This window comes from Harpegnathos saltator, unplaced genomic scaffold, assembly GCF_003227715.2.
Source record: "Harpegnathos saltator strain DR-91 unplaced genomic scaffold, Hsal_v8.6 scaffold130, whole genome shotgun sequence".
Taxonomy (NCBI): Eukaryota; Metazoa; Arthropoda; class Insecta; order Hymenoptera; family Formicidae; genus Harpegnathos; species Harpegnathos saltator.
In genome coordinates this window covers 281692-291172 of record NW_020229907.1, presented here as the reverse complement: position 1 = coordinate 291172, position 9481 = coordinate 281692, and the positions used below count along the sequence as shown (strand labels likewise).

The 9481-nt window shown below is 39.9% G+C and overlaps 3 protein-coding genes across 9 annotated transcripts; all 3 read left to right on the top strand.

Annotated features, from left to right (window-relative positions):
- The first annotated feature begins 2272 nt into the window (after positions 1-2272).
- LOC112590670 (uncharacterized) lies at positions 2273-2779 on the top strand. Its single transcript, XM_025307919.1, has one exon. It carries the CDS (start codon positions 2273-2275, stop codon positions 2777-2779), a length of 507 nt encoding a protein of 168 aa, XP_025163704.1.
- Positions 2780-4377: 1598 nt separating this feature from the next.
- LOC112590669 (uncharacterized protein F54H12.2-like) lies at positions 4378-5693 on the top strand. The gene is made up of 2 exons (XM_025307918.1): positions 4378-4979; positions 5468-5693. The coding sequence occupies exons 1-2, from the start codon at positions 4378-4380 to the stop codon at positions 5691-5693; spliced, it is 828 nt and encodes a 275-aa protein (XP_025163703.1).
- Positions 5694-6658: 965 nt separating this feature from the next.
- LOC112590666 (histone-lysine N-methyltransferase E(z)-like) lies at positions 6659-8916 on the top strand. 7 transcript variants are annotated; one of them, XM_025307912.1, is made up of 8 exons: positions 6663-6886; positions 7003-7093; positions 7162-7283; positions 7354-7576; positions 7780-7865; positions 7935-8106; positions 8175-8348; positions 8700-8916. In XM_025307912.1, the coding sequence occupies exons 3-7, from the start codon at positions 7247-7249 to the stop codon at positions 8233-8235; spliced, it is 579 nt and encodes a 192-aa protein (XP_025163697.1). In that variant the 5' UTR covers positions 6663-6886; positions 7003-7093; positions 7162-7246; the 3' UTR covers positions 8236-8348; positions 8700-8916. The 7 variants fall into 7 exon arrangements, with proteins under 7 accessions (XP_025163699.1, XP_025163698.1, XP_025163695.1 ...); XM_025307911.1 differs by having other exon boundaries at positions 6972-7093; XM_025307914.1 differs by having other exon boundaries at positions 6659-7093; positions 7941-8106.
- The last annotated feature ends 565 nt before the right edge of the window (positions 8917-9481 follow it).

Genomic DNA, 9481 nt, shown 5'->3' with positions numbered 1-9481 from the left:
CTACCGCGCTCTCGATATTTTTCTCTCTTCGGAAAAAAAATAAGATGCAGGTCTCGAACGCACGGCGTCCCGTCGCCACCCCTAATACGCCCTCCTTCTTTCATGGTGAATCACCCCCTTCGGCGCGTTGCAAAAACGTATCCAAGCGCCAGAGGGTAGCCAAAATATGGTGTCGACCCTGGGGCTTATTTCTATTATTTGCACCGGATAAGGAGGGGCAACGGTGGAGGCGGATATACATGGACAGCAGGTCTTAAAGGATAGCAACCTTTGACTTTGAGAGACACCAGCTTGTGCCACTAGGTACAAGTAACAATGCCTCTCTCTGTAGTCGCCGTGCGCTCGAGATAGCACTAGAGATGTCACTTCCGGGCGACATTTCTCAATGTTATCTAAGGAGAGGAGAGTGTCGTGTGAGCGTGGAGCGTCAGATAGCTCAGTGGTCTAGAGCAGTTGCCTGGCAAGCGAAAGACCCGGGTTCGATTCCCGGTCTAGCGACTACCGCGCTCTCGATATTTTTCTCTCTTCGGAACGAAAATAAGATGCAGGTCCCGAACGCACGGCGTCCCGTCGCCGTCTAGTACGCCCTCCTTTTTTCATGGTTTCACCACTGAGCTATCTGACGCTTCCACGCTCACGACACTCTCCTCTCCCTAGATTAACGTTGAGAGATGTCGTACAGAAGTGATATTCTCTAGTGCTATCTCGAGCGCACGGCGACTACAGAGAGAGGCATTGTTACTTGTACCACCTAGTGGTACAAGCTAGTGTCTCTCAAAGTCAAAGGTTGCTATCCTTTAACCATGAAAGAAGGAGGGCGTACTAGGTGGCGACGGGACGCCGTGCGTTCGGGACCTGCATCTTATTTTCGTTCCGAAGAGAGAAAAATATCGAGAGCGCGATAGTCGCTAGACCGGGAATCGAACTGGGGTCTTTCGCTTGCCGGGCGACTGCTCTAGACCACTGAGCTATCTGACGTTCCACGCTCACGACACTCTCCTCTCCTTAGATAACGTTGAGATGTCGTTCGGAAGTGACATCTCTAGTGCTATCTCGAGCGCACGGCGACTACAGAGAAAAGCATTGTTAGTTGTACCTAATGATACAAGCTGGTGTCTCTCAAAGTCAAAGGTTGCTATCCTTTAAGACCTGCTGTCCATGTATGCCGGCCTCTTTCCACAAGATTGAGAAAAAATCTTCCGAGAGGTAACAGTACCACGCTCCCGTCACCTAACGATCAACTTTGGTCTAAATGTAAGATTGTCTAGACGTCGCTTGAGAAAAAGGATGACGAGGATAGATGGGCGCTGTTTGTAACAACCAATGAGAATAGAAATAAAACGTGTATGAGCGGTGACGTTTCTAAATCAACGAATAAAAGATGCATAATAGATTGGAACCCGTTAGAATTGGGTATAGCTTCTTCAATGGCTAACAGTTATGCACATCGACTTCCACCAACGAAGGGGCGAACGTGCAAGCGTGCTATCGGGGAGACGTCTCTCGCGGGAGAAGAACGCGTGGGTGTGTACAAGCAGCATTTATAACTTCTGATCAATATAGGCGTAAAACGCGAGTGAGCAACAACGCATCTAAATCAGCGAATAAAAGACGTTTGATCAATTGGAACACACTGGAATGACCGATCTCGCAAAATTCTACTACGATCCTGCACATTATGATGGATACTCTGCGATAAAAAATCTTTTGCGAACAACAAGACCCGGCTCCGCCCGTAAAGAGATTATTCGTTGGCTTCAGTCGCAAGATGCATACACACTTCATCGACCGATACGACATAAGTTTCCACGTTTACATTACAACGTCACGAATATCGACGATCTGGGAGGTCGATTTTATCGAGCTCCCTAATCTCCGAAATTACAACGAAGGCTATTGTTACTTGTTGACAATCATTGATGTGTTTAGCAAATTTGTCTGGGTGGAACCAATACGAAGCAAGTCTTCGACCAGCGTGACGGAGGCTTTTCGTCACGTACTCTCAAGAAACGGAGGGCGGATACCGGCGTGGTTGCAGAGTGACAAGGGTAAAGAATTCATCGGTCAAACATTTCAAAATTTTCTGAAGGAAAAGAACATATGTTTTCGCACGGTGCGAAATCCTGATGTCAAAGCAGCGGTCGAATGCTTCAACAGAACGCTCAAAGAACGCTTATAGCGCTATTTTACACACAAAAATACATATCGTTACATAGATGTTTTGCAAGACATCGTGCCCGCTTACAACCACACTTGACATTCCACCATTAAAATGGAACCGGCAAGCGTCACGTTGGACAACGCACGCCTTGCTCGTGAACGTATGCAGCAGCGATACCACCATCTCGATGAACTCGATCGAAGAAATCATAGCCGAGGAGCTAAATACAAAGTGGGTACATTAGTGCGAGTCAGTAGAGCGAAAGGAGTTTTTGAGAAAGGATATGAGGCGAATTGGACGGAAGAAATATTTCGGATTCACCGTATTTACGAATGGCGAAATCCTCGTGTATGCGAATTAAGTGATCTGTCAGGTGAAGTGATTGACGGGATATTCTACGAACAAGAACTGACCAGGGTAAATAATAACTTACAAGAAGAAGAGTTTATCGTGGATAAAGTGATACGACGCAGAGGACGAGGAGCTAATAAAGAATTATTCGTCAGCTGGCGAGGTTACCTCTCTAAATTTAAGTCTTGGATACTTGCTTCGAACCTAAAGTTGCTTCCAAACCATGATGGGGAAAGACCGGTTCCTCATGATTCTACCGAGCAATAGTAGCATGCGGCACTATCCAGAAAATACAACTACTTCATTTATTACCTCAAGGAATTGCCTTAAGGAGTGAAACTGACTGGTTTATGGGAAGTTGCGTTTACCGAAATTCAATTCCCCTTTAGTTTTTTACACGTGTGTCCCGAGGAAGATACAGAACTCAAATTCATTTCGTTGCCACATGAAAATATTAATACTAAAAGCGTAAAAAAGATGAATACCAGCTACCCAAATTCGGGGTTACCCGCATAACTCCGGGTGTTTACGCCACGATGAACTGTTACATGAACAGTTCGATGAACGAACTGTTACAGGCTTTAAACAACGCTAGCTCAGTGCTCAAAACACACATTGCTTGGCGCCAAGATCCTCATCATGGTGGTAAAGTAACGCTGTACTGCACGTGCGATATTAAAGAATGCAATAGACTTCATTTCGTGAAGTTTTCTGACAAAGTGGCTCGTATGCTTGGTTTCAATATGTATAGACCCAACGAAGAATTAATTCATTTTAACTTGTCGAAAATTATACAGGGACGTGTAGCGTACTATCCCAATACTAATCGTAATGTGAATCCCCAGAAAGCTGGAGAAGAAAAGTTTTACGCTTTCACCACGTCAAAACGTAAAATTATGTCCGATGAACCAGGTAGTGTGGTGTGGGGTGTACCTGATAAACTCTTTGTTTATTGCGATATTTGCGAGTTCTATATAACGGGAGACGTGAATTCTCCTCTTCTCCGAGTGGTTTCCGTCGACTACAACGATGGTAAATATGCCTACGAATATATATCATGGTAAAACATTTTTCGCCGCCGAATTATATTCCATTGCGATTAACATGTTTCCGCACGATCGAAATAGATATAAGAGATCAGGTTGGCGAAAGAATACCATTTGAATTTGGGACGTTGACAGTTACATTACAATTTAGACGTCGAGATTAGAAATAATTATTCCGTATTAGAACACATAGATATGATACCTTATTTAGAATATTACGAAGCACAAATCGGGAGAAATCGTGGGGGTGGAATTCCACGAGTATTCGTAGGATCGCGGTATCAGAGCGATCACGGTATCGGTAGTTTTCTCGGTGGTTTGTTTAGACGGGTGTTGCCTTATTTAACCAGTGGTGCGCGTGTCGTTGGAAAAGAAGCTCTACGCGCAAGAATTAGTATACTCGATGATGTGGGGAATAACACACCATTGAAAATAGCTGTTAAAACGCGCCTCAAGGAATCAGGCTCAAATCTCAAAAGAAGAGCGGGGGAACACATTAACAATCTGATGAAGGGATCGGGATATAAAGTTCCTGCGAAAATCAGAAAAGCTTAGTTTCCTTTCAACACGCCAAGCGGATACAGCAGTAAATCATTTTCGCGCAAACATCGGGTCAGCGCTTCTAAATCAAGTAAAAGGAAAGTGACTCGAAGAAACGCACCGGGGAAGAAATCGGGTAAGAAGCTAGCGAAGAAACCCATGAAGAAGAAGCGTTCAGTGAAAAAAAGCGGGAGAGGACTCATTAAATGTCGGGGAGTTATCAAAAAGCGTACTGTGTCAGACATTTTTTCCTAAACAACAAACGCGTGCTTTCCAAGCATGTCCTTTCTTCATACGCATTCCTGCGAATGTTTAAAGAGTGAACTCCATCTCTTCACCCTACTGCCTACACAAACCAGTATTGAGAGTCCACAATGGATTCACTACAAACCCGTGTCTTCTCTCATGGACGACGCGCCTGTCGAATTCGTCGTACCCGGGCATGGAGAAGAATACATAGATCTTGCTCATACCATGCTGTCGCTATGCATACGAGTAGAAACGGAAACCGGAGCAGGAGCTGCTGCCGCAAAAGTAGGCCCTGTAAACCATATACTGTATTCGATGTTCAATCAAATCGACGTATATTTCAATCAAAAGCTCGTGTCTCCTTTAAACAATGCTTACGCTTACCGCGCTTACATACAGGCGTTACTAAATTATGCTTCATCAGTAAAAACCTCCTACCTGGCTTCGTGCTTGTGGTACAGCAATACTGCAGGGAACATGAACGCTCTACCTGGAGTGACACCAAGCAATCATGGACTCGACAAGCGAGGCACTTTTGTACAAGGACGAACACTGGATCTCATAGATCATCTTCACTGCGACGTCTTCAATCAAGATAAATTCTTGATCAATGGCGTCGAAGTGCGCATGAGGCTTGTTCGTTCGAAAAATTCTTTTGTCTTATAGAGGGAAATACTATGTCACGGATACGCATTTTAGATGCTACACTACTCATCAGAAGAGCTAGAATAAACCCAGGCATATTACTCGCTCATACGAAAATGTTGATCAGGACTTCTGCTAAATACCTCCTCATGAGAGTCGAGGTTAAATCATTCACGATTCATAGCGGCGTCGTAGGAGAGACACTGGACAACGTCATTCTTGGACAAATACCAAAGCGCATAATTGTCGGCTTTGTCGATAATAAAGCGTTTAACGGTGCCCGGCATTTAAATCCATTCAATTTCTAGCATTATAGAATACATTTCTTTTCGTTGTATGTCGATGGTGCTCAAATCCCTAGCAGACCGTTATAACCCAAATTCTCTGGTAACGAGATACTCTACGCCGAGGCGTATCACACACTTTTCTCAGGAACAGGTATTCACTTTTTGAACGAAACTAATTCTATATCCAGAGAAGATTATCCTGCTGGTTATACTCTTTTCGCTTTTGATCTCACTCCTGATCTGTCAGCTAATTGCGAGGGTCAATGGAACCTTATGAAACATGATAGTTTACGAATGGAAGTACGATTCGAAAGAGCCCTCACAACAACGGTCAATTGCTTAGTTTACGCTGAATTTGAAAGTGTGCTGGAAATAGATTCTTCTCATCAAGTCATTGTAGATTATAGCGGTTAAGGGGATCCTGGAGTCGTCTGTTTTACCGACACATTGATTCAATTTTCTCAAACACTATTCTTTTTATTAGCTATACAGATTGAAAAATCCTTTTGTACAGCGAAAGTACTTATAATAACGAAGTACGGAACACAAAGTTTTATGTAAAATTCAATGAAAAATTACAAAATTACAGTTTCGTTATCATGTTTTGTGTCAGCTCGTAACTTTACTTATTAATTATGAAAGTTCTGCAGTTTATCCATGCAAAAGCTTTTGCTTCCGTACTAGCCATAATATGAAAGAATAAAACCGAAGTAACAGAAATGAGCTTAGAAGTCAGTGTAAAAAACATAGTGTTTGAGAAAAATGTAATGCATACGGAATTGTGTTTGCTACATTTTTGGATAAAACAGAACAGTAGATTAGTTCCGCATAATCATGATCGATGGAGCTGCAGGCAGACACAATCGTATTATCCTTGTCTGTTTCATGCGTGAAATAATGTTATGACAAGGAAACTGTAATTGTAAAATTTTTCATCAAGAGGCACGGTAGTGCCTATTATTAATTATTATTAATATTACGCGAAACTGCGAGTTGAAACGAGGTGAGATATTCATATCTCAGGAATGGTTGAACCGATCGACGTTGTTTTAGTCCCAATCGATTCAGCCTTAAAAAATAGGAAGAAAAGTGTTCTTGTGCTTTTTGTGTACGTTGTCTCTAAGTGGAGATATTTTAAGATTAAAGTCTGAATCACAGAAATTACGATTCAGTAAGAAAGTAAGAAAGAAACGCTAAATCGCCGAGGAGAGGGGATTTGTGTTTCTCGTTTTTCCGACACCAGAGGCGTTACGAGCTCGCTGAAGATGCAAAGAGCAGCGAGTGCGAGTGAGCAAGCGATAGAGAATAAGAGAGAAAAGAATAGACCGCCGAGGAGAGGGGATTTGTACTTCTCGTTTTTCCGACACCAGGGGCGCTACGAGAGCGCTGAATGAATAGTAGTATACATACATAACCCATAGTATGGTATACATACATAACCGATTTCTTCCTAATGTTGCGTATACGCAACACGAAGTTTATATAATTAATTATCAGTAATTATTTTTTTTCACGAAGTGTTAGACTAATTGTAAAATAAGTTCATTTTGACTGCATTTTGTGAAGTTAAACTTCGTGTTGCGTATACGCAACATTGGGAAGAAATGGTAGGTTAAGTACGCAACATCGGTGCATCGTCATTAGTGGGATATACATTAGTGATTGATTAGGATTTTTTTTATTAAACATCAGTGATTGATTAAGAATATATATATACATTAAGCACGTAACATCAGTGCATCGTCATCATCAGTGGAATACATTAGTAATTGATTAGGATATTTTTTGATTAAACATCAGTGATTGATTAAGAAGTAAGTATGATTATTAACAAAAATAATTATTAACAAAAGCATGCAAGGAAGTTTACGAATTTGCGCAGAAAGAAGCTTCGGACATTTCTGCTATAGAAAATCTCAAGGACTTCACACCGCCGCGAAAGAAGAAAAAAGCATCGGTTGTAGTCTATGCATTGCCGGAAAATACAACTTAAGAAGGACTCGGGTATGTTAAATTTTATACTATCCCCTCATCTTATTTGCCTCTAATTCATACGTTTCATTTGAATGAATAGGTGCTAATCACGTGCATAATTTTGCACCTTGTGATCATCCTGGCTGTCAGTGTGATAATTCATGCCCATGTATACAAGCACAAAACTTCTACGAGAAGTTTTATCAGTGCAGCAGCGAATGCCAGAACAGATTTCCTGAGTGTAGGTGCAAAGCGCAATGCAATACAAATCAGTGTCCTTGTTATCTGGCTGTCAGGGAATGTGATCTGGATCTTTGCCAAACGTATGGTGTAGATCATTTCCAAATCAATTCTAAATCTTGCAAAAATATCAGTGTGCAACGTCGTTTTTATAAGTTTCGAAAAGTTTAATTTATTAGAGTGAAAATCAATATAATCTCAATGAGTAGAATTTTTGATTTGAAATATACTTTATACAATTTGAAATATCAGCAGCGAAGAATGAATTCATCTAGAAATATTGCAGCGAAATTATCAATCAAAACGAAGCTGACAGGCGGCGAAAAGTATATGATAAATATATGTGTAGTTTCCTTTTTAATCTTAACAATGGTAAGTAGAGATAGATTTAGTGGTTAATTAAATGTTGAAAAATAACAAAACTTAAAAGTTTTTGGTCAGTTTCAGATTTTGTTATAGACGCGACACGGAAAGGGAATAAAATAAAGTTCGCTAATCACTCAATAAATCCAAATTGTTATGCAAAAGTGATGATGGTAAACGGTGATCATGGAATAGGTATTTTTGCTAAGAGAGCGATTCAACCTGGTGAAGAATTATTTTTTGACTATAGGTATGTTGCTGTAATGTTTTGTTTAATTTATTAATTGCAAACAATTAAAATTATGCAATAATTTTCAGATATGGACCAACGGAACAATTAAAATTCGTCGGTATCGAGCGAGAAATGGAGTTTCTTTAATATATATATTAATATATATATATATATTATATGGACTTTTACACGTATAAATGGTGCATCAAGCGAATACATAAAGCTGAAATGTTAGAAAGGAAATAAGCACTGCCTGATTTGTATGCCTCTCTACTTTTAATTATATTTTACATTTTCATTTGTCGGTCCAATTTTGCAAAATTGTAGTAATAGAGATTTTTTGCACATGTAGATAAAGAAACTTTTTGAAATATGTTCAAGTTTTTATGGACATCTCGAAACATAAAAATATCAAAGTAAAAATATACGTATACATGTTGTGAATAAATAAAATGATTTCAAACATCGATTTGAATATATCTCAAAAAGTTCCAACTATATTTCGCCTTGATACCATTATTTGCTTTGTTGTACATTTGATCGTAATGAATTTTTTACAATTATGTAAAACGCGAACTTATAATGATCGATAAGATATTACTTAATTTTAGTGTGATGATACTTAACTACTGAGTTTATTAAGATTCGAGAGTACATATTCAACTCCTGCCCCTAATCATGATACGATATATTAACAAAAGAAAATTTCGACTCAGTAATAAGATAAAAAAGAAATGTCGGACGCAAAGGAGTGGGGCTATGCGTGCATCGCTACGAGAGCGCTGAAGGAGCACATAGCAGCGAATGCGATATATATTTATAAATAATGTATTTATAATAAATATATATAATATAATAATAAATAATAAAATAATGATTTTTATTAGAAAAAGAGAGAATGAGAAAATGAGAGAATGAGAGAGGGAGAGTGCGAAAGTGTGAGAGGGTTTGGGAATGAGAAAAAGTCTGAGAGTGAGAGAGAAAAGGAGTGAGAATGGCAGAGAATAGGAGAGAATGGAAGAGAATGAGAGATAATGACAGTGAGAGAGAGTGGAAGAGTGAGAGAGCTTGAGAGAGTTTGGGAGTGAAAGAAAGTGTGAGAGTGAGAGAGAATGACAGAAAGGGTGAGCATAGGAGAGAATGAGAGAGAATGAAAGAAAATGAGAGTATGGGAGAGAATAAGAGAGGGTGAGACAGAGAGAGAGAGAGAGAGAGAGAGAGAGAGAGAGAGAGAGAGAGAGAGAGAGAGAGAGAGAGTGGGAGAGTGAGGGAGCGTGAGAGAGTTTTGGGAGTGATTAATTAAAACATTTATTAAAAAGGTTTTTTAATTTTATCATTTATTATTATAAATTGTATTTTATGTTATGCATTTGTTTCTTTACATAATGTTATA